This window comes from Microtus oregoni, unplaced genomic scaffold (assembly GCF_018167655.1).
Source record: "Microtus oregoni isolate MIOR12 unplaced genomic scaffold, Mior012 000003F_ref0000135, whole genome shotgun sequence".
In the NCBI taxonomy this organism is placed as follows: domain Eukaryota; kingdom Metazoa; phylum Chordata; class Mammalia; order Rodentia; family Cricetidae; genus Microtus; species Microtus oregoni.
This window is the reverse complement of record NW_024543062.1, coordinates 25,203,006-25,227,920: the sequence shown is the minus strand read 5'-3', so window position 1 is coordinate 25,227,920 and position 24,915 is coordinate 25,203,006. Positions and strand designations below refer to the sequence as shown.

At 47.0% G+C, this 24,915-nt stretch overlaps 1 protein-coding gene across 1 annotated transcript in view; it reads left to right on the top strand.

Annotated features, from left to right (window-relative positions):
• Tmem233 (transmembrane protein 233) overlaps positions 1-19,627 on the top strand; it is a 36,930-nt gene extending 17,303 nt beyond the window's left edge. Inside the window, exons 2-3 of the mRNA XM_041647047.1 lie at positions 5,082-5,218; positions 19,536-19,627. Coding sequence (XP_041502981.1) covers positions 5,082-5,218; positions 19,536-19,542 — 144 coding nt within the window. The 3' untranslated portion in view covers positions 19,543-19,627. The remainder of the gene's footprint in view (positions 1-5,081; positions 5,219-19,535) is intronic.
• The last annotated feature ends 5,288 nt before the right edge of the window (positions 19,628-24,915 follow it).

Below are 24,915 nucleotides of genomic sequence, written 5' to 3'. Positions count from 1 at the left end.
TGTCTCGTCCAGGTACCACGTGGTGTGTAGCCAGGGTTCTGCTCTGAAGAGCAGAGGGAACGAACCTTCACGTTTTCCTGCCTGAGAGCAGTGTGGTAGATGCACCATTCAGCACGAAGTGTCAGGAATTCCTAGACAGCGGATCCACTAACACTGAGATGGAGCTACCAATATGACAGCATTGCTCTCATGTCTCCTCTTTGAGATGGACGCTCCAACAGGAAGCCAAGAGTTGCTGCTGCAGGCCACAGTGGGCTTGCTGTTCTCTGCTGCAGCCTTCTCGAGGCTCGGCATAGAAACAGCCCTCTCCCCTCCAGTTCCTGACCAGCTTTCTATCCCTGGGTATGAGGATCGTGTGTCTACCCATGGAAGGTGGGTGTAAATAAGCTGAGAGTGACTATATGCAGTGGCCATGATGTCATTAGACTACCTGGGAGGATGCCTTGGTCTGTGTGCCAAGGTGCATCAGCCCCCCAGAGGGAAGCAAATGCAGAAGGGACACGACCTCTCTTCTGGCATATTTTGTGAAATGAATGAGGCGCCATTGGCTGCTTAGCTTCGAGTAGTTTGTTTGTTGGCTACCACTTTGCAGACCTTGGGCTAAGAGTTATTCATGTGTGAAATGATAAAACCTATAGCTTAGAAGGAAATCCCATGCCATGTTCAAGTTCCCTAAATATCAATCTAAAAATGATGGACATGGAGGCAGAGACAAGATCCCTGGAGCTCTCTACCCAACTAGCCTGGCCTACTTGGTTAGCTCCAGGCCAGCAAAAGACCCAGTATTAATAAAAAGGTAAGCACCTGAGGAATAACACTTGAAATTGTGTTCTGGACCCCACGTGCACACAAACACACACACACACATACACACACATGCACATGTGAGCATGCATGTGAATGCACAACCCCCATCTATATACATATACATATAAATTAAATAAATAAGTATAAATGCCAGGTGGTCAGGCATTAGGGTAGACACCTTTAATCCCTTTAATCCAGGCCTCAGGAGACAGAGATGGGAGTGTGGTCAGTGAGTTCAAGGCCAGCCTGGGCAACACAGGAAGCCCTCATAATAAATGCACAGCTTTTCCCCAAGAGCACCATGATGGCGCAACATTAAGAGGGGGAAGTCTGTCACTGCAACTCAGTCTCTTGAATTATGAATAGAAACAGAACACAGAACTATGCCAGAGCTAGAAGCATCAGCTTGGAGTCAAACACACACACACACACACACACACACACACACACACAAATAAACCAGCAAGTTTTTGTGATTGGCTTAAACGAACTCCTCGCTCAGAGAGCTGAGGAAGCTAGACAGCCCTGGAGAGAATCTAGCACGATGTCAGGCGTGAAGCTACGCTCCACAAACGTTGTCTGTTACGGCGCTGTTTTGTCACAGGAAAAGCCAAAAGTTGTGCCAGCTGGCTTCCTGTTACTGCAAATAAATACCTCCAATCAGCTCACAAGGAGAAAGGGTTTACGTTGGCTCATAGTTCTAGAGGTTTCTGGGCGCTGTCTGTCGGTCTGTGACTTTTGAGTCTGTGAAGAGTCAACTACACAAGGTAGGGGAAGTGACTCCCATCACGAAATCTGGGGACAAGGGGGAGGGTGGAGAAGTTGGAGAAAATAAACCAGAATGCTACAGGTCCCTTCAAGGACACACCCTCAGTGACCTAAAGTCTCCCAGCCCCACCTCTTGAAGCCTGCAGTACATGGCCCATTAGGGAACCTTCCAGAACTGAACTATAGCAGAAGCCAAAACATACAGAAAAGGGGGAAGACAAGAGAAGGGAAAAGGGAGAGGAGAGAGGGATAGGAAGAAGGAACTTACTTAGAAAGAAATGCAAGGAAGTTCAGTTTCAGAAGGCCCAGCCAGCCAATGAAAAGCACAAGCGAGTGTTTGAAGGAAACACGGGTGGCGGATGCCGGATCCGCTATGTCTACCAGGATTTACAATCGTCTGTTCCTAGTCAGAACAAGGCATTCCTCTGCAGCCTGTGACCGCCACCAGCCTTGCCAGAGGGAGGATGAAGCTGTCTTTGCATAGATTTGTAGGAAGTATACAAGGCATTCAGATGTGAGGGACCAGGATTAGACACACAGACTTGTTACTGTGGCTTTATCTTGGTGTGTGGATTTCTTTCTCCTAACCTGTCAGAATTGTTTTCATAGGATTTATGGATGTGACATCTAAAAGACAGACCAAGCCGCTTAACACTGAGAAATACGATTAAATGAAGTATTGTGTCCTGTTTGTTTCTGGAGTGTTTAAATGATTGGGATGCATCCAAATTGCATTCATAATTTTCAGACGAATGAGTAAGATCATATAAACTGAGCCAGCGAGGCGGCTCAGCAGGTAAAAGCCTTTGCCGCCAAGCCTGACGACCTGTGGACCTGCGTTCAACCCGCAGGTCCACATGTCAAGGAAAGAACCCACTCTGACAAGATCATCGACATTTTGAATATCTAAAGCCATCCACAATCCTCTCATCCTTTTGTACCAGATGGCACAGTTTGCATTCTGAGCTAAAAAAAAAAAAAGATTTATGAAGCATATGCATTTTCTCTAAGCCCATTTCCACACCTTCAGTCTGTGTTATCTGCCAAGAGACCCTTAGGAGGGACTCTAAGTGGAAGAAGAGGAGAGCCATTGCAGCTAGGGCAGAGAGCTCTTCTCCAGAGCATACGAGGCCCTGAGCTACACCCCCAGTGCGGGGCAGGGCTGGAGGATCCCCCCTCTGTTGCTAGCTCTCCACTGTTAAAGATTTGCCTGTGTCGTGTCCACCACAGGCTCACGTGTTCCGGCACTCTGTTCCCAGCTGGCACTGCTGCCTGAGGAGGCTGTGGAAACTTTTAGGATGAGGGGCCTAGCTGGCAGAGGTAGAGCATCAGGGTGGCCCTTGGAGGTTGTATCCACCTCGTGTTCCAATCACTTCTCTCTGTTTCTGGTCTTTGCCACAATGTGAACCAGTCACCGCCTCATCCTCCTGCCACCAAGGACAGAGCAGCCCCCACCACCATGCTTTCCCACCACTGGAACTTCTGACGCCATGTACCAAAGTAAACCTCCCTCCTTTATGATGCTTCCATTGGGCATTTTGTCACAGCGAGGAACAAAGTAACTCTGGAGTCAACCCTCAAGCTGATCGCCCTACCATAACACAAGACCCTTAGACTGGAATCTTGGAATTCTATAGTCTCCTGCCTTGATCCTTCCCACGTATCTTTACACTCACGCAGCAGATTAACCAGGGAGAGCCAGAGGGGAGGACAAATTCAGAGTGGAAGTCCTGTAGAGGGAGAGGACAATCCTCCTCGGCTTTGAAAGAGGCTTTTCAACTGTTTCAAGTCAACGGCAGCCTCTCGCTCGTGAGTCTTGGTGATAGGGTGGTACCCAAGGAGGAGTGATCAGTATGACTTCGCTGATCTGCACCAAACAAGCCAAACAGCCCAGAGCCCCCCACCTCTCACCCGAGCCCACAGGCAATGCCCTCATGATAGGTGTGCCCTTTGGGATGCCCCAGCCTGGCCATCTTCCTACTTATTGTGGTCACTGCTGTTGGAGAACATAAGATTGTTTTCTTGTCTGACGGTCAAGGTTAACATTGTTTGAGCTCCCGTTACTTTTCCTTGTCTTACTCAGATCATCACCCCGTCTGATCTGTGAATTGTGTTTTCTGAGGACACTCAGAAGAACGATGCTTTGTCAGGGTGGGCAGTCTGAACCACCGTCACTCTAAGCTAGATTATAAGGTCTGAATTTGAATCCCTAATGTGCAAAGACTTGGACTGTGACACCATCTGAAACACCGCCTGAACTTGGGTCCTCGTGATCGTGGAGGCCATCAGAGGTGGCAACGAGCCTGGCACACCCCTATCCACCCAAAGTCTTAAAATACGAATGAGGTGGGAGGAGTAACCAGTTCATAGTAAAAGCCAACGTGTGTTGAGCGTACAAAATCAATGCGGATCGTTTTGCACGTTAGTTCATGGAATCTTCTGTGTAATGCTGCTGCTCCCGATGCCCCCAATTCACAGACAAGTACAAGGCAACTTTGAAAGATTGGTTACTTTCTGTACCTATCATGGCTTCTTAAGTAGAATCCTAACTCAGGCCTCTGAGATCTTGTGCCTTCTCAAATAGCCCCAGGTGGGCCTAGAGCTGGCCAAGGGCAAGGACTAGCCTGAAGTCCTGACCCCAGGCCTCTGTGCCTCCATCACCCCCACTTTAGGTATTTCTGGGGATCAAACTCCAGGGCCTTTGATGTGCTAAACTCACCCTCTGCCCACTGGGCTGCATCCCTGACAGGATGAGCTCAGGAAGAACCCTTGCCTTGTGGGTTCCTGGAGAAGTCATAGGTAACACAGAAAAGGACCTAGGATGCTGGGGGCTTAAGGAAGGAGGACCAAGGCTCAGGGTAGCATTACTCATCCGCTGCAACATTGTAACAGCCTGAGAAGCTACGGCTGTGGGTCCCAGTTAAAAGATGACCCTGACTTGTGTATAGAGGCGAATAATTGAGCCCAAGTGTTTAGTGTGGGAACGGCTGGATGTTTTCTGCAGATAATCAAACAGCAGATAGTTTGGGTTTGACCAACGCTACAACCTCTGCACAAGTTCCTAACCAGCAATAGTAAACAAATCAGTGTGGCTTTGATTCGAATGAGCTATGCAAAAACAGGTGGCAAGCTGGCCCAGGCTGTGGGTCAGACTTGGCAGTGACGGCCCCAGTGCTTGACCCAGGCGTGCCCTTTCGTTCTACAGCTATGGACTCAGTATCTTCCGCTTGACAAGTGTGGCTCTGGGAACTGACACACTGCGCAAATGGGAGACTAACATTACCATCCACACAGTCCCTCTGTGGGTGGGTGAGACAAAAATCAGTTCTCTGGTGACATATGGAGGCCTTGGGAAGACTTCCCGGGAGATGATAGCTATGCTGTTTTCTCAACAGTCTGATACTGAGGGGAACAGTCACCAATGGCTTCTTAAGAGTTGTTTCGTCAAGACAGCCTGAGAAAGCTCCCGTCTTTCCTGTCACTGACTCTTCCTTTGTGTCCCCCAGTCTCAGAACAGCTACAATGACGGAGACTACGAAGGAGCCAGGAGGCTGGGGCAGAATGCCAAATGGGTGGCCATCGCCTCCATCATCATCGGCCTGGTCATCATCGGTGTTTTCTTTGCGGTGCATTTCTCCAGGAAGTAAGTAGGCTCTCCGAAGGCCTCCTGCTACTGAATGCTTTTCTCCAGTACTCGTGGGAATCTATTGGGCTAGGTTAGGAATGGCTTTGATAAGAAAACTAACAGGATCTTTACGTTTTCTTACACAGACCATCCAGGGCAGATGCAAGGTCTGTCTTCTGCACAGTTATTCAGAGACCCAGGTTGTCAATCACTCCACTGTATCCTAGCAATCCTATCGGGGAAGAAGAGATGGGTTCAGCTTAACATGACTATAGCTCCTTGAGTCAGGACTGCCATAGCTGTCCCAAGAAAGACCTGAGTCAGGTTTTCCTGCTCAGCTTCCCGTCAAACAACAGACAGACAAAACCATTAAAGTAGAAAATGGAATTTTATAATCAGACCCAGACTTGAGGGGCACATTTGACCTCTCAATACCATCTGAAGATAAACTAGGAACATTCCAGCACGGATGAGGTCACCTTTCCCCTCCTCTCTGACCCAATGTGTAGGTCTCAGTCCAGCACATCAGGGCCAGTCCTCACACACTGGGACTAAATGACCCTGGCATGGTAGTGAACATCGCGGCCTTGCAGAACATGAGGTCCCTATCACCACCTCTGTCATAAGTACTGAGCTCTGCCACTGGACACAACAGCAGCCACAGACAGCGTGGAAACGATTGGTATGGCTGTATTACAGTCAAACTTTAGTCACAGAAACAAGTGTTTTTATATGTGGGTTATAATTCCCCAACCCTCATTTCTAGACCAGGAAGTGATCGGAAGAAATGATAGAAAGAAGTGATGGGAGGAAGTGATGAGAGGAAGTGATGTGAGAAAGTAATGGAAGTGATGTAAGGAGTGATGGGAGGAAGTGATGGGAGGAAGTGATGGGAGGAAGTGATGGGAGGAAGTAATGGAAGTGATGTGAGGAGTGATGGGAGGAAGTGATGGGAGGAAGTGATGGGAGGAAGTAATGGAAGTGATGTGAGGAGTGATGGGAGGAAGTGATGGGAGGAAGTGATGGGAGGAAGTAAAGGAAGTGATGTGAGGAGTGATGGGAGGAAGTGATGGGAGGAAGTGATGGGAGGAAGTAATGGAAGTGATGTGAGGAGTGATGGGAGGAAGTAATGGAAGTGATGTGAGGAGTGATGGGAGGAAGTGATGTAAGAAAGTAATGGGAGGAAGCAGTGGGAGGAAGCAATGGGAGGAAGTGATGGGAGAAAGTGATGGGAGGAAGTGATGGGAGGAAGTGATGGGAGAAAGTAATGGAAGTATTGTGAGGAGTGATGGGAGGAAGTGATGTAAGAAAGTAATGGGAGGAAGCAGTGGGAGGAAGCGATGTGAGGAAGTGATGGGAGGAAGTGATGGGAGGAAGTGATTTGAGAAAGTAATGGGAGGAAGTGATGAGAGGAAGTGATGGAAGAAATTGATGGGAGGAAGTGATGTGATGGGAGGAGGTGATGGGAGGAAGTGATGGGAGGAGGTGATGTGACGGGAGGAAGTGATGTGATAGGAGGAAGTGAGGAGGTGATGGGAGGCAGGAAGTGGGAAAGAAGAAGGAGCCTTTGTGACTCTTCCACTGCCTGTGCAAATGTCACTTAGACTCACAATCAGAGGACTGAAGGCTGTCACGTGGCCCTGCCCAACTGCCAGAGGGCAGGCGATGTGAAGGTATTAGTGGAGCACCTAGAATTGTCTAATATTCGTCTCACCAGGTGTCTGCAAAATTGTGCCCTGCATGTGTGACTTTGTATTATGCTTGCCTCATTCCTAGTTCAAGAACAAAAAAGAAAAAGAAAAACAAAAACATGTGCTTTGGGATCACCCATGAGCTCTCCTGTCATAAAGAGGGGGACACTGATGTTTCCCTCTGGATTTATACATATTTCTTCTGTATCAATGCCACTTTCCATCAGGGTTTTGACAAAGGCAAAAGACACATGGTATATAGCCGGGCCCAGAAATGAGAAGCACAAAAACTCACAGGGCCAAGAATACTTCACCTTCTCTTCCTGGGCAACTAACTCTTCTACATCCTTGACCAAAGCACCTTGCTCCTTAAGCTGAGAAGGCCAACCTTTTGGGGGCTTCATTGACCAAAGAGGCTCACATGGGTGGATGAGAGAGGAAGTCACATCCTTTGTCTGGATAGATCAGCCAGCCCAGCCTTGGTGATGGAGAGGTCAGCAGATGTCACAGGAGATCAGATGAGCCAGGTGCACAAGCAATGAGGACCAGGTGCATATGGAAGCCCGTGTCCAAACAGAAACTCTCCCAAGGGGGAGCGGAGGGCAGTGTCCAAAGAAAGGGAAAGGGGAGCTAAAAGGGCAGAGAGAGCTCCGGATTTCTGTTCAGACGACACTGACACCATCGTCAAGGTCTCTAAAATCTGATGATGTCGGCCTGGAATGGGGGGAAGATGAGAACACTAGAGGACAGAGGAGAACATGCTGAGCTCCGTTCTTAAAGAACGTGTGCATGTGTGTGTGTGCGCGTGTGTGTGTGTGGTTGTGGGGTGTGTGTGTGTGTGTGTGGTGTGTGCGTGTGTGTGTGTGGTTGTGGGGTGTGTGTGTGTGTGTGTGTGTGTGGTGTGCGTGTGCTTGTGTGTGTCATAGACTGTGAAGCATGGGTAATAGTACAAGCTTGGTACCAGATTGCCTGAACCTAGGTCCTCACTTATCACTCACCCCAAATCAATTGTTTAACTTTCTCAGACCTCAGTTTCCCCCGCTGTGCTTCACAGCCCATGAAGCTATTGTACGCATTAGGCAGGTGAGAGAGGATGTGTGCAGACTGACGGCTGCTTCTTAGCACACTGAGAACGCAGACCACTTATTGAAAGTTATTGCCACTCTTGCTATAGACGGGGCGGGAGAGGACCTCGGGCAGGCGCTAAGAGGACTCTAAAGAGAGTTCAGGACTGTGCACCCATGAGCCAAGCTTGGAGGACAGCGTTCTGGGAGAAGGAAGCCAGTCTTGGTTTCATTTCTGAGGACTTGTGAAAACATGCACTGCCCAGATCAGACTTAACTAAATGGTCACAGTAATAGCAGCTCTCATTGGTGCCGATCCTGTCACACAGCAGACAACACTTGGAACTTTCCCATAGAAACACTAGAAGGAGTTCAAGAGGTATTGCCATGTTGCGAGGAAGGATACCGAGGTACAGATGGTTGGCAGAAGATAGGATTTAGCTGCAGCTCTTTGTGCTGTGTTCATGTGTGCGTCTGTGTGTATGTGTATATGTGTGCACACATGTGTGTGTGCATGTCTGTACCCATGCATGCACGTGTGTGTCTATGTCTGTACATGCAGGTACATGCATGTGTGTATATTTCACATGGATGTATATATGTGTAAAGGTGGGTTCACCTCTGCAGGTCACATGGCAGTCAGAGGCTGATGCTAGCGCATATCCCTCATCCCTCACCGCCTATCATTTGACCCAGAGTCTCTCTCTGAACCCAGATGTCTCTGCCCTTGGCACAGGGGTGACTGACGCACACTGCCACACCTGGCTCTTATGTTGGCGCTGGAGATCTGAAATCATGCTTACACAGCAGGCTCTTTACCCTCTGAGCTGGGTCCCACCCCTGGTGCTGGGTTCTGAAGTACAGCTTCTCACTACCTGTCCATTATTGCCTCCTTTCCCGGTATGCCCAGTGGCAGGGATAAGCTGTCCCTGCTTTATGATCAACCCCAGCATTCCCTGAGGGGGTGACAATGCCATGAGGTTTGTAATGAGCCAGTGCCAAGACATAGACGTCTAGGTCAGACAGGAGACATACATGAATGTGGTGGCCAGGTTAGGAAACAACAGAGACATGGGGACTGTGCTGAGCCATTTGAAAGGGAGCAGCCTCCCTCAGGATGCTGACCCCATTTTTAAAAGGAGTGGGAAATCTGATTGAGATGTTGACAGCCACTGTTTAAACCCGCACTAAAAGAGAAAATGATGCCCACACCCGCAGGCTACAGCATGTCTACTTGCCAATCGGAAGTGAACATTCAGATCAAACATCAGATTGCCAAAGCTGGAGAGAGCTCGCTGGTGAAGATGGCCCCCTGCTCTTAACCAGGAACTGAGTTTGGTTCCCAGCACCCACTCTGGGTAGCTCACAGCTGCCTTTAACTGCAATTCCAGGGCCATCGAACACCTTCTTCTGGCCTCCACTAGCACCTACACGCATATCACACACACACACACACACACACACACACACACTTAAAAAATAAAATATTTTTTTTTTAAAAAAAGAGATGTTTGTCCCTAAGACATCACACCCAAGTCTTTTGAACAAGGGACCCAGAAGTCATCATTCATGAGGAATTCCACTATTCATAATACAAATGTTTTCAGATGGTGTCAAGGCATTGGTGCGTGCATGCTTATGATTGAAGCTTCCCTAACACAAATAAAAGCTATGAACTGAGGTCACCTCGCCACTCTTTCTTCCTCAAGGCTTGTGTCTCACAATGGTTCGAGCACGGGCTTTGCCTTCGGTTTCACCAGGATTCATGTCCTAGCTCTGACCTGGGCTGGTGATGTACACCTTTAACCCCAGCAGTCGGGATGCAGAGACAAGCACATCTCTGTGATTTCAAGGACAACCTGTTCTACATATCGAGTTCCTGAGCCACACAGTGAGATCTTGTCTAAAAATAAAACTGAAAGCTAACACATATAACGTCTGGGCAAGCTGTTAAATGCTCGGACTTCTTTTTCCCTACCTGTAAGATCAGACTTATTTAGATACATTTCTGTCCAAGTTATCAAAAAAAAAAAAAAAAGAGGGTTTCTAGAGTTAGAATCCCAAAAAGAAACTCAAAAAACTTAGAGCTCTTAGCAAGGGTGAGATGAGGAAATGTTTGAGGCCAGTCCCTGCTACATACTAAGACCCTGCCACAGAGAGATAAATTCTTGTCCTTTGTGTATGAGAGAGACAGAGTAGCCTATAGAGAAAGAAATCAATTGCAATCTTCCAGGAAGCTGAAGTGAGCTAAGGACAAAATTCTCTGTAGTCTTTGAAATAAAATATCCCCCACCCTGTTTCACAGAAATTGGACGGCCATGTGGGACTGCTAAATAGAGGTCCCCGAGCTTTGCACTGCCCAAGAATCACCCGGAAAGGTTTATAGACATTTTTATTCAAAACATGCCCAGAGGTTTCCAACTGGTGAATCAGACGTGAGCCTGGGAGTCTGCAATTTTTCAGCTCTGAACATCCTCCCCCTCCCTCCACCCTGAGGATTTAGAGCCCGGTGTTTAATAGAAGCCTCTGGTCCAATCCTGGCAAACTTCTTCCTTTTCCTTCGCAAAGGAGGAGGCACAGTGGGGTAGCCCTCAGCTCAGTGGTCGGTTTTCCTTCACATCAGCGAACTCCCTGTCCTACTTTGTCCTACGTCAGTGCCAAGGAGGGGGTAGGGTTACGGATGTGTGCGTGTCCCCACGGCGGGCTCTGTGGGAACAGTCTGGAAGCCAGCAAGGACTTCATGGGAGGGAAATCTGACTGCAGAGGACATCAAGCCTAGGCGAGGCAAAGCCAGAATGGATATTTCTGAGTTTAATTCAAAACTCCTCTCTAAAGGAGATTTTGCAAAACTGTCAAGTGTTTGTCTTTTTATTTTTTTTTATTTATTTTTTTTTTAATTTATTTATTTATTAAGGATTTCTGCCTCCTCCCCGCAACCGCTTCCCATTTCCCCCCCCCCCATCAAGTCCCCCTCCCTCATCTGCTCGAAGAGCAATCAGGGTTCCCTGATCTGTGGGAAGCCCAAGGACCGCCCACCTCTATCCAGGTCTCTTAAGGTGAGCATCCAAACTCAGGAGCAGGAGACGGAGCACGAGCAAGGAACTCAGGACCACGAGGGGTGCACCCACACACTGAGACAATGGGGATGTTCTATCGGGAACTCACCAAGGCCAGCTGGCCTAGGTCTGAAAAAGCATGGGATAAATCCAGACTAGCTGAACATAGCGGACAATGAGGAATACTGAGAACTCAAGAACAATCGCAGTGGGTTTTTTATCCTACTGCACGTACTGGCTTTGGGGGAGCCTAGGCAGTGTTTGTCTTTTTAAAAACATGGGAGTGAGGTATGGTGGCTCACAACTTTAGTTCCAGCACTCAGGGTGTAAAAGTGGGAGAATCACAGTGAGTTCAAGGCCAGCCTGGTCTCTGTGTGGCTAGAGAGCTCCAGGACAACTTGGACTACATAGTGAGACCCAATCTCAAATAAAAAACAAACACAAGCCGCAGCTAGAGAGATGGCTCAGTGGTTAGGAACATTGGCTGATCTCTTAGAAGACCTGGGTTCAATTCCCAGCACCTACTCAGGTGGCTCACAACTGTCTGTAACTCCAGTTCCAGGCGATCTGATGCCCTCTTCTGGTCTTCAAGGACACCAGGCAAGTACACAGGGCAAACACATATGTAGACAAAACATTCATACCCAGAAAATAAAAACAGATAAATCTAAATAAACCAATAATAAAGGAAGTGGAGAGATGGCTCAGAGGCTGAGAGCATTTGCTGCTCTTCCAGAGGACTTGAGTTCAGGTCCCAGCACCCACATCAAAAAGGCCCACAATTCCCTCTAACTACAGCTCCAGGAGACCCAATGCCCTCTTTTGGTCTCCAAGAGTCCTGTGCTCATGTGCAAATGCACACACTTCCTTAAATAAAAATAATAAAGTAAACAGTTTTTAAAAATAAACAAAAAATTGATCTTCGTGACTACCGTGGTGGTTGATATCTGTAACCCCAGCTCACTTGAGAGGCAGAAAGACAACGCAACAAGATCAAGAGTTCAGGGTCATCCTCAGCTACATAGCAAGTTCAAGATCAGCCTAGGTTATATGAGTTATATGAGATATATATATATATATCAAAAAAAATAATCCCCCCAAAATTAAAAATAATGCAGGTCGGGGGTAATATTCTTGCTTGACATGAGCAATATCTAAGATTTGGTACCTGACACTGAAAAATATCATTATTATTATTATTATTATCATTATTATCATTATCATTATTAAAAGTAGTTAATCTTTATCCTCATCAAAAAAACAATAATCAAGCAGGAAAACAGAACTCAAATGGCCTGTGTCTCCCTAGTGTTTCTTTAAATAGCCCAGACTGTGGTAGTCTGTAACTAAACCCACACAAAGCCCTGGTTCATCTCATTCTATAAACTATCTAAGAAAGTCACTTGATGTTTGGGGACAGTTTCACGTCACCAAATTCAGAAGCTCTGAGAATCATGCAAATATTTAGTATTTTGCAGAGAACAATGTCTTGTCAGATGGTTCCGGTTTCAAACAACATCAGACACTTAAGTCTCTCAAAGTCAGGGACTTCTCTTCCCTCAAGCTGCCAGGCCAAGTGAAGAGATGAACCCCACAGACGAAAGATGGTATTTATTATCCCGAGTATATACAAATCCTTGACATGTCTTCAGGTTGAGCTTTCTCCTAAGTCCCTTGAAGCAAGGTGAGACGAGTCACGGTGGTCATGTTTTTCAAAGTACCCTCAGCTCTCCGACCGCCTGCCGCAGATCCTGCTGGGGGACTTGTAAATGCAGATCTCTGGGACCCAGAAAGCCCTAGAGTGATCTTAAAATATGTATTATCTCACAAGGTATTGATTCTAGGTGTTCTAACATCACATAACCACTGCCCTACTGTTTTTACTTAATGAAAAACATTCTCGCCCATGTGTGTGTGCCATAAAACCAGACTGTTTACATGCCTAACATAAGAGATAAGAAGATGTTTTCCCTTTTCTATACATTCGAGGAAGCACACTTCTGTGGTCAGATGTAGGCTGGTGGAGTAGCCCACACAACAAACAATTCTCAGCAAAGACCAACTGGATGCCCTGCAGCTGAGACACCCCGTCAAGAGGTACGGGCAGTTCCCACAGACTAAGTGCTCGGCTACTCGAGATGTCAGTTCTAAGCCTCCCATTAAATGTGGCTCTCTACCAGAGAGACATCAGGTTCCATGACCCCGCTTCAGACTGCTTTCATGTGCGTAGCTGGCTCACAGAACTCAAGGAAGCACTAATGGGTACTCATTTGCTATGAAGTACATCACTGAGGAGTGTAGATGAGCATCCTGATGAGAGAGGGAAGGTGTGGGAGCTTCCCTGCCACTCTGGGTGCAATCCCTGCAGGCACGAGTGGGTGGCGATGCAGATGCCTTTCAGACCCTGTCTCTCTGAAGGGCTACTCTGAAGGGTTTCATAACGTTGGCATGAAGAATTATATCAATTCAGCCTCCAGCCTATTTCCCTTCCCTGGGAAAAAAGAGATAGGACTGAAAACTACTGACCTTTCATCACATGATTGGTTTCCATGGCAACAATCCAGCATCGCTAGTCTATCTAGGACCAACCAAGAGCTATCTGCTAGAACAAAAGATAATCTTTATTACCCAAGAAAACTTGATGCTCTGTGTCAGGAACAAGGTCAAAGAAAACAAAGGATTTTCTAAGTGCTCCTGTCTGTAAGGGATCAGGGGATTTCTCAGCTCCCTGGGGCAGAGGTCGTGCCACACTCAAGATACCTGCTGACCCCTCATCTCCTGCATCTCCTCCTCCTTCCCCATGGTCCTTCACATGGCTACTTGTCTGATGTCCCATGGGACCAAAGAAACTTTGTTAGTGGCAAGCCAGTTGGGCGAGACAAAGCCTGGACCTAAAGGTAATGACATCTGTGTGACAGTGAGGCCATCTCAGTTAGCTCAAGTAGGGTCGGCTTTTTCTGGGGTTTGGGGTTTGTTTTTTTTGTTGTTGTTGTTGTTGTTTTGTTTTGTTTTTGAGGCAGAGTTTCTTTGTGTAGCTTTGGAGCCTGTCACAGAACTAGCTCTGTAGACCAGGCTGGCCTCAAACTAACAGAGATCCACCTGCCTCTGCCTCCCGAGCACTGGGATTAAAGGTGTGCGCCACCACCTCCCAGTTTATGTAAGATCATTTTACATATTCTCTGGTGTTGAGTACAATCAAACTTCATCTTGGAAGCTTCCAGAGGAGGGCTCCATTTTACACTCTCAGGCAGATCTGGTCAGCTCCATGCAGCACGCCCCCCCCAAAACATTTCCAAAAGAGATCGAAAACCAAAGTCACCTGCTGTGTATAGCGCTCTTGGTGGCTGCCCAAACACTACACACTCTAGGCTCTTGTTAAGAGGGAAAGGGTTGGGTTCCCATCCGAGTTCATGAACACTGAGTGCTGCAGCAGCCAGGTTCTCCAGCATGTGTAGAATAGCATGGATTTGCCATCAAGTAAAATAAATATACAACGTGATCCCCAGACACTACCTCTGTGTGGTCTCGGGAATATCCAAAGAGCTAAAAATAGATTCCTACCTATACTCAGATTGCTTACCTGGGCATGGAGTCACATTCATTTCAGTCTCAACTGAGAGTGGAGGACCACGAGTTTGAAGCCAGCCTTGAGTACATAATGAGATCCTGTCTTATAAGATGAAACAGCACCCCACAAACTAGCACTTGCTTGTCCTTTGTAGCCACAAGAATTTTCATGTCCTAAAGTTTCTTTTTTTTTTTTTTTTTTTTTTTTTTTTGGTTTTTCGAGACAGGGTTTCTCTGTGGTTTTGGAGCCTGTCCTGGAACTAGCTCTTGTAGACCAGGCTAGTCTCGAACTCACAGAGATCCTCCTGCCTCTGCCTCTCAAGTGCTGGGATTAAAGGCGTGCGCCACCACCGCCCGGCATCCTAAGGTTTCTTTAAGGAATAACTTGCCATCTGAGGATGGTAGGGGGTCCTAGGTGGCCACTAGGAGGTGCAGAGTAAGCAGGTATTGCCACCTAAGAAAGGTAGGGTCCCAAGTGCCCGTTAGGAGATGTATAATAAGCAGATATTGCCATCTAAGGGGGCTTGGTGTCCCTGATACCCATTAGGAGGTACACAATAACTTTTAACTTATTCTCCGTTATGAAAGCACCTGTCTTGTACAGGTACGGGCAGGAACCCACCCATTCCTGCCCTCATAAAGGGTTGTTGTTGTATCAGGATTAGAAGGACACATGCTGCGTTCTGAGGTGGAATCAAACAAGAATTTGGCCTTTTGTCAAAAGTACACAAGCTGGGCTGGAGAGTGGCTCAGCGGTTGAGAGCACTGACTGCTCTTCCAGAGATCATGAGTTCAATTCCCAGCAACCACATGGTGGCTCACAACCATCTGTAATGAGATATGGTGCCCTCTTCTGGCCTGCAGGTATACATGCAGACAGAACACTGTATACATAATAAATAAATAAATAAATAAATAAATCTTTTTTTAAAAAAGTACACAAGCAAATCTGGGTGGGACTGGCAAGATGGGGCTAGCCTCCAAGTCTGATCAGTGGGCACAGAGGCTGGCCTCCAAGTCTGATGCCCAAGTGTGATCCCCAGGACCACACATGGTAGGAGGAGAGAACCAGTTCCCACAAGGTGTCCTTTGATGTGTACACACACACACACAGAGAGAGAGAGAGAGAGAGAGAGAGAGAGAGAGAGAGAGAGAGAGAGAGAATTTAACTTTTTAAAAAGCAAACTTGTGTTCTGGCTTGGACAGGACTTCTTGGATATTGTTTTTCCATAAATACATCTTCACTGAAATTTTATTTCTAATAAAAATGGGGGTCTATTTCTCAAAGATTGAGCAGGCTTTTTATTAGCTCAGATAAGCTTAGACAGGGGATTCAAAGCTAAGCATCCAGCAATGGTAGATTGGGATATAATGAAGAAACAGAATACAGCACGTTCAGAAGCTAAGGCCTGTCATCTTAGCATTGAAAAAGCTGAGGCAGAAGGATGGCCTCAAGTTTAAAGACAGCCTGGGCTGCAGAGTGAGAGCCCATATCCATCTCAAGAGAAAAAGAATGAAAAATCTTCGCTAGTGACAAGGAGACACAGTTTAAACATGAATTAAACGCTGTATTTTTTTCTTGGCCAGATGGAAGTAGCTGAAAAGATGGCTGTCAAAGCTGGCAGAGTGTGAGACACTGGCTATTTTACCCTGGGTCAGGGAGTAGCTTGGGACTGTCTTCGTGGCTGTCTCCCTGGATGGACAGTCAGACCTCTGTACCTGTGAGTCCCTCATCCTTAAATTCATTCTCAGGCCGAAAACATTTAGAACAGTGTTGCCTCTTCATCACATAGGAACTGACATTTCTCTTGTTATCTCCTAAACAATGCAGCATAGCAGCAATCTCCACACTTCCATTGTATTCAGAGTTAAATAATCTGGAAATAAAAGGATTCGTGTAGGTTCTAGATAAATAACAAGCCACTTTCGATAGGAAACTCGGGCCGTGTGGATGGACGCTGGTGTTGGTGGGAGTGGGAGCAGCTAGTCAATCCCCTCAGATACAGGCATAACCATGCTCCCCATGTGCCCACTAACACACCGATTCTACACCTCAGCACTGGGAAGGCTCGCTGGCCTGTCTGTCCTAATGGGAAAGCTCCAGGTTCAGTAGGAGACCTTGACTCAAAAATGAAGGTGGGGAGGTGACTGAGGACACCCAGTGCAACCCTGACCTTCACAAGCATGGACAAACATGCGCGCGCGCACACACACACACACCATAGATGCAAACGCACAGAAATGCATGACAAATAGGGATTCTCTACTCTTGCCACGCTGGGGGACCTTAAAAACTACTAGCCTATGATTCACCCTAGGCTGTCAGACTCTCCAGCTACAAGGCCAGGCATGATGGGTTTTAAGACTTTCTGAGTAATTCTCATATGCGGCCAGGGTTTCAAGCCATACCTGTGCAAGGATGCCCCAGGAGGCTTTGTCTGGAACAAGGGAAGCCCTTAAAAGAATTAAATGTCCTTCACAGGTCAGATTAAACCAGCAGTGCTGTTTGGGAAGGGCAGCCACATGGCCGGAAACGTGGAAACTTCCTTTCCAAGGCTGAGTGCTTGGCTGCGCCAGCGCTCGCTCCTCTCACAGTGCTTTTCTGCGTTCTCACTCCAGCAGCTGAACTCTTCTGTGTGAGCACAGAGCATACTCCTTTGCTTTGTGGCCTTGGCACTTGCTGGCCCCAGTGCCTGGAGCAATCTTCCTCTTTTTACCCACACAGCTTGCTCCCGTTTCTTCCTCAGGTACTTGTCCTGAGACTAACCCCCAGTGGATACTGAATGGATATGACCCCATTAGGTACACATGTGTATACATTCTCACACACATGCTTACACATATTCCACACAACTCCACACACATGCACCCCACACACGCACGCCACACACAAACACACGCATGCCACACACACACCACACACACATGCTTGCCACATACACACACTTCACACATGCTCCACACACACTATATACACTACACAACACACTACACACATACACTATATACACACACACTCCATCCACACACATACTACACATATGCACACACACACTCCACACACACCACATGCACACAGCCCACACACACACAGTCCATACACACACATACACACTCCACACACACAGTTCACACGCACACAGTCCACACACACACAACCCACCCACCCACACACACACACTCTACACACACAGTCTACACACACAAACACACACACACTCTACACACACCTTCCTGTCCATGGATATAAACAAAGAAAATGCCCAGAGGACATAGACAACCCAACCCTGAGAACTAAAAGTCACTAGAGAAGAGCCCGAGGCACAGAGCTGCTCAGTGAATGTAATTGCATCCGTAACATTCAGGTTTTTTGCACAGACCACACACAAAATTAAATACATTTTTTATTAAAAACTTTCAAGGGCCTGTCTTAAAAGTTTTCACTCGGAGTTCAAAAAGAGAAGCCACAATGAGCATAAGACAAAAGTCTGATGGCTGTAGGGAAAAAAAAAATCTTCTCCCAAATGTTCTTTCTAGTCATGTGCTCTTTATTTCTCTCTCTTCATTCCACTGCCTCTATCCTAATTCTTCTGTCCTAATTGTTTATAATTTCTTTGCTCTGATTCTCTGTCTCAATTCCAATTCTCTGTTACAATATTCTGTTTCAATTCTTTCTGTTCTAATTATTTTACATTCTTTCTTCTCCTCCTGCTCTACTTCTCCTCCTCCTCTCTCCTCTCTCCCTTCTTTCCTCCTTCTCCTCTTCTCCTGCTCTACTTCTCCTCCTCCTCTCTCCTCTCTCCCTTCTTTCCTCCTTCTCCTCTTCTCCTTCTCTTCTTCCTTCTTCTTCTTCCTCTCCTTATTTCTTCTCAATCTATTTCTTCAGCTGTAACGAATTCCATGCATATATATATATATATATATATATATATATATATATATTAGCAACTTGTTAGTAATATAAAATACTACAAGGCAAATTCTTAGAACACAGGCAGTCTTTGAAGATATGTAGCAAAATTTATCAGCTAGTTTGTAGCTAACAGCAGCTTCAGCAGTGAGGAGGTACAGGAGATCTTTTAAAGAGGCTGCTACAGGTTACAAAGGAAGAAAACTACACCATTGAGAGAGCCAGGGAAAAGGCAAAAAAATATGTGCATTATTTTACATTTCTTAAGTGTGATTAATAGTATCTGGACCTAGTCAGTTAGGTGCTATTGGTCTCTTGAAGGACTAAGACAGACACCTCCAATACCACCCTGATTCATCATAAATCCTCTGAAGGCTTAGGGCCTACAAGGCCAGATGCCTGCAATTTCATACATAACATCTGTGGAAGTTCCCTTTGTGGTCTGTCCAGAAGGACACATGTCTGGCCAACTTGCTCTGTATGTAAGGCTAATGGTAGAGAACAGGCTTCTAAGTTTCTCACCATGATGCGGAGAACACAGTGTAGAGAGAAGCTGTCCTTCTGACCACATCCACAAATACGACTGAGATGTAATCATGAAATTACATGGACATAGTACATGGAAATACATGGCAATGGGGAGCTATCCCAACTGTTATTGCACAAGCGAAATTACAAATGAAAGCCACAGTTTCCAGAGGCAGTGGCCTTGCCAGCTCTGCCAGGCAGGGCTCCTCTATCTGAGGATAATTTCTCGGGTGGGTTGACACCTGAATTATCAATTGCTATAAGCTGTAATTGCTCCATGGCCCACAATAGCTCGTGATAAACACTCCTGACAATTTTTCAGGTGAAAAAAAAATTTTTTTCAGAAGAAAACCAGTGCTTAGAGCACAAAGCACAAAGCCCACTAGCCCACTTGAGCAGCCTCTAGTCAGAATGAGTTCTTCAAATAAGAGCAGCAAGCCCTCAAAGCCCACCCCCAGAAGTCCAGTCCATTGTCTCTCTCTCACACACACGCTGTCTCCTTCTCTGTGTGCCACACAGCCCCTGAAGAGCCAGCAGTCAGCGGGCAGCATGGAGGACAGTCCTCATCTGACACATCCCAAGAAGTTTCTGAGGAATGGATCCTCGATTTCAGACTGTGAGATCCTTCCCTCCAGGACTCTCCAGAGGCAAGTCCCTGGCAAACGAACACCAAGTCCGGACGCAGGAAATCAGAGTGGCACAGACATGCCTACCAAAGTCACTGACTGCTGAAAAACAAGAAAATGGTGTCTCGCTGTCTCAGTTCAGCAAACTGCGTCCATTCCTCTTCTGTGGGGATGAACTTCAGAAACCTCACTATTTTTCATGGGGGGATCTGGATTTGAGGGGAGCCAATGGTTTCCAAGGAGAGCAGAGAATGCTGGTGTTTACAAAATAGAATCCAAACCTTGTAGCATGTTTAAAGTTGTACAGCAACTTGAATTCATAGATTTATTTTTCCCATGCTGTAGGTTCTCACCACTTCCCTCAGCAACCCCAAAGCTCACGCAAGCCTTCTGGAATTCTGCCCCATGTTTAATGTTTCCAATAGTCCCCCTTCTGCTTCTATCTGCACCGATCCCTCGGAGCCTGAGAATGAGCCCAGATCCTAGGCATATGTGCACCCTCTCCACCCCAAATGTGGGAATAAACTGGTTATTTTATGGAACGTGGCTTTCTTTCAAACCTATTTCTTTTAGAAAATCTGGCTGCTACTTGGAAGTGTCACATTCTTGCATTTTTTTTTCCTATCCGACGTCAACCACTAAGGTATGAATGCCCTGGCTTCGTGATGTCATTACCCCACGTGCCCAAGCATGCTAGCATAGGGTTTTTGCAGTGTGGGAAGTATGGGCCACGGGTGGTACGCAAGATGATCTCTAATTTATAAATACAGTAGCAAATAACACTGGATTTCGAAGAATGCTTCCTGCTGTATCTTTTCTCATTCCTGATCGCTGCAAGGAGAATCTCTCTCTCAGGAACCTTCACACCTTCCTGCCAGAACAGTCATTGCCCAGCACTGCAAAGCAGCAGCAGCCTTCAGGTCCAGTCTCAGGCTAGACAGAACTCGGTGATGTTATTAGCTTCCACGCGTGGTTCATCATGGACTGATGCTCTGTATTATGTAAGTAAGTGAACTCAGAGGTAGACACCGAGTGCTTAACCTAACAGGTGATATTCATGGCAAAAAAAAAAAAAATCACCTCCAGAATTAATGTCGGAAACACAGTGACAGTGAGCATGAGCAAGGCAAAGTACCCTTTTCTAACTGCAGGAACAAGTGATGGAGAGTCCAAACATCTGTTTCAATGTCTCTCAGGGGGAATGGGTTTTCCCAGGCAACTCAGGCTGGTCTTGAATTGCTATGTAGCCAAAGATGACCTTACAAATGATCCCTCTGCTTCTGCCTTCTGAGTGCCAGCTTAGGGGCTTCTTCGGCCATGCCCGGTCACTCTGTATTTCCTTATTTGACACTAGCTATGCACGTTGATTTTAAAGTTTCTTCCTCTGAAGAATGGAGATAAGAACAGCTACCTCCTTACCTCATACTGCTACAAAAATTAATTGCTGTAATAGACATGCCCCTGGGGGGAAAGCTCTATGCACTAAACAGATGTGGAGCATGGTAATCGTGGAAACACTAGACCCTAGCAACAAAAAGAAAACTTGACGGACATGAGAATCTACTGGTCATTTCACCCAGGTGTGTCATGAGCCAGCCCTTGTCCCAGAAGGGAGTCTCAGTGTCCAGGGACACCAGCGCCATTCCAGCCTATCAGGTCCTGTTTCTCACATCTTGTTGTTTATGTTTGGGTCTCTGGTCTCTTTTGCCCAGTGGAAAGTGTTGCTGAGAGCGCAGAATAAAAATGGCTTTAAGTAAGCCCATTTACCGTGCTGTATGAGTCTGTTTTTCTTGCTGTGTTCACTCCTCTAGAAACTTCCATAATCAAAATGTTGCTCATCTACCTCAGCTTTTTTCCACAGAGAAGACCATAGAAAGGGCAGAGATGGGGCTAGAGAGTCCCCCATTGCTAAACTAACTTATATCTGACCTGCAGGGCATTTAAAACATTAGTTCAGCTAAAGTCAAAATAAGATGATACTCTTATCAGTGGGATCTACAGGGTTAAGAGGGGCTCTGAGTTTTGTTGGCCCCTAGGGCCCCAATATGGGACAGTTCTCTTCTTTAGAGCATTTTATAACATCTGGACTGGCCCTCTCCCTGTGGTAAATCTCCACTGTCAACTTGTCAACCACAAGAGAATCAAGACTTGTGGGATTATCTCCATTAGGTTAACTGAGATGGGAAGACACACCCACTGTGGGCGGCACCATTCCTCGGGCAGGGTCCTGGAGTGAATGAAAAGGTGAGCAGAAGGGAGAAGGGAGCTGAGCGCGCGCACAGACACACACACACACACACACACACACACACACACACCTTACTTCCTGAGGAAGGAATGTAACCAGCTACCCCTTCTCCGGATCCGGATGCTGTGACTTCCTTACCATGAGGGACTGTGTCATCCAACTGGGAGCCAAGAACAAAGCCTTTCTCCCAGGTGTCTTCTGTAGAGGAATTTCACAACAGGAAAAGGAAGTGGGATGTCCTCACTCCTAGCACATCATTCAGTGAGATGAGCGGCTGAAGCACAAAGCAGGGTTTACTGTTCATGTAACTGCAAAACTCCAAGGAGAATGTTGAGGAAGACTAGATAATGGTGTGTTGGGTTGCTGGAAACATTCCCCAACATTTCTCATCCCCGGCTTGTTGTGTTTGTTATAGGTTCATAGCCATGAGCTTGTGGCCAACAGCTTTGGACTTTCCCGACTGTTTTACCACCACCCATGGAGCTAAAGCGTTTGCTTCCATAGTTACTGGGTGGGAGGAGAATTAACTGTACAAGATAATGTACAATTGGTCAGGAACAAAAACAAACAAAAAGTCCATAGACTATCCAACCATCATCAAGCAGGTGTGGCCAATCCAAGCTGACTGCGGCGAGGAGTATGTATGCCTCTCTCTCCTCCCTCAGCTTTTGGAACACCGGGGCTGAGTGTGAGGTTAGTGCCAGACAGTCTTCACAGATGGAGGGTGTGGAAAAGGTGACTCCCCAGAGAAAAACCAGAGAGCATTTACCAGAAGGAGAGACAGATGCTGGGCGGAAGAACTCAAACTCTGTCCACACCGGGCCTTCTGTTCTAACTACACCTTCCAAGAGCAGAGTAATCAAACAGCTTTCAAAGCCATTTCCCAACTCTGTAGACTCGCCTCTCATCCAGCCTGCAATCCCTGGGCACCTACTCAAGCACGGAAACCGGACTCAGCTTTGAAATTCAAATCCCCGCTAAGGGAGAACCCAGGAAGTCTGCTCACCCCCGTGAGGGACAGAGGCAAATGCAAGTGTAGAAGGAAGCCATGGAGGGGCACACAAAGAATTCCGCAGATGGGCGAGCTGGCTGCCTGCGAGGGGCTGGCGGTTCAGGGAGCACAGTTCCTCTGTGCACGACTCGCTCGCTCAGGCTGATGTCTTGAGGCGGCCCTGTCCCTACCCACAAGTTATGGGCAGAAGCAGATGCAGACATAAAAATTGCTGGCCTCAGCTCCTGGATCAGCAAATTAGCTCTGGCAAACGCAGGACAGCTGCAATCAGCAAAACAGCTCCCTGCACGAATCTTGATATGTAACCCTAGACCCAGGCTTCTAAATATAAGAGACGGTTTAGGGCTACCAACTACTTCCCCCGATCTAAAATAGCATCCATATTCATGGTTTACTACCAATCCTGAAAAAAAAAATCCATATTCCTGTCCTTTTTAGGCCCTAGGGTTACTCTAAAAGTGGGTGCCTGAGTCTCGACACTTAATTCCTGCTCTTCTGAACACAGAATCATAGATACCATTCAAGCGCTACTTAGCATCACAGGAAAGTCTCAGGCAGAAGGAACCCCCTCCCAAACACCGGTTGTCTCTTATCAGAGGTGAGGGGAAGCAAGTGTCCGAGTCTGTACCTGTTTCCAAAGGCAGACGAGCTTGCAGTCAAGCTGACGGTAACTGGGCCACATATTCTCTCCATGTCTAGGCAGATCCCAGTCCACACCCACACAGCAGGCCACACATGAGACCCAGCAATTCCGCTTTTCCCAAGGAGGCTGCTCCTGATGCTGCCTCAAAGTGCTCACTACCGGGGGTGGGGGTAGGGGGTGACACAGAATTTACAGAAACAGGAACAAGTTGTTTGACTGCCTAGAAGGGTAACAAATGGCCTGATGAACAGCATGGAAGAGGACCTCGCACAAATCGCTACACATAAAAGAATAAAAGAGAAGATAAAATTCTGATGTCTAAAGAAAAAAAACCTAAATTGGGTGGGTGGTGGTAGCACATGCCTTTAATCCCAGCACTCAGGAGGCAGAGGCAGATGGATCTCTGTAAGTTCAAGACCATCCTGGTCTACAAAGCAAAGTTTCAGGACAGCCAGAGCTGTCACACAAAGAAACCCTGTTTGGGGGGCGGGGGGGGGTCCCTTTAAAAAAAAATCCTGACATCCATCAAAACAATTCACTTCTTGTGGTGTTGCAAATCCCAAACTATCCCAGCACTCAGGAGTCAGACGCAGGTAGATCTAAGATCCAGGCCAGCTTGGGTCACATAGTGAGACCCTGTCTCAAATAAATAAAAATAAATCAATACATAAATAAACTCCAAGCTTCGATGCTGATCTTCACTGCCATTTAGACTCACCCAAGACTGGGGAGCCAGCCATCTGGGGTGTCAGGAGAGTGTTTCTGTGTTCCCAGAGCTGACAGGAGCAAGCTCACCTGAGTGTGGGTGACATCATCCCATAAGGTGGTCCCTCCTCAGCCATGAAGTGAGCAAGCAGCTCCCCTCCGACGCGCTCCTGTCATCATGATGTTGTGCCCAAGTCCCCAAAGCCAAACAATCATGCTGTGAACTCTTCAAATGAACCCCACCTCCTTAGGTGGTTTCTATCCAGTATTTTTTTTTTTGCCACAGTAACAAGAAAACTAACCAAAAGGCAGTGACTCAACCCAAACTTATTATCCTTTGATTCTGGATATCAAAAGTCTGAAGTGGTCTCACTGGGCCCAAATCAAAATGTCACCAAGGTAGGATTCCTGCTAAATCCTAAGTGTCTGCTGTCCCTTCTATCCTCCAGCCTTCTCCTCACCTTCTGACTCCTGCCTGCCTGCCTCCCAGACTTTGTATATGCTGTTCCCTCCGCCCCAACACCAGTCACCAGGTTCCATATAGGTAGATTTTCTGCTGACTTTATTGCCATCTACAGCACTAGTCACTTGACAGATAATCAATCACCCTGTTTCCGCAGAGCCAAGGGCTGTGGGTTGAGCCCCTGAAACCATGAGCCAAGACA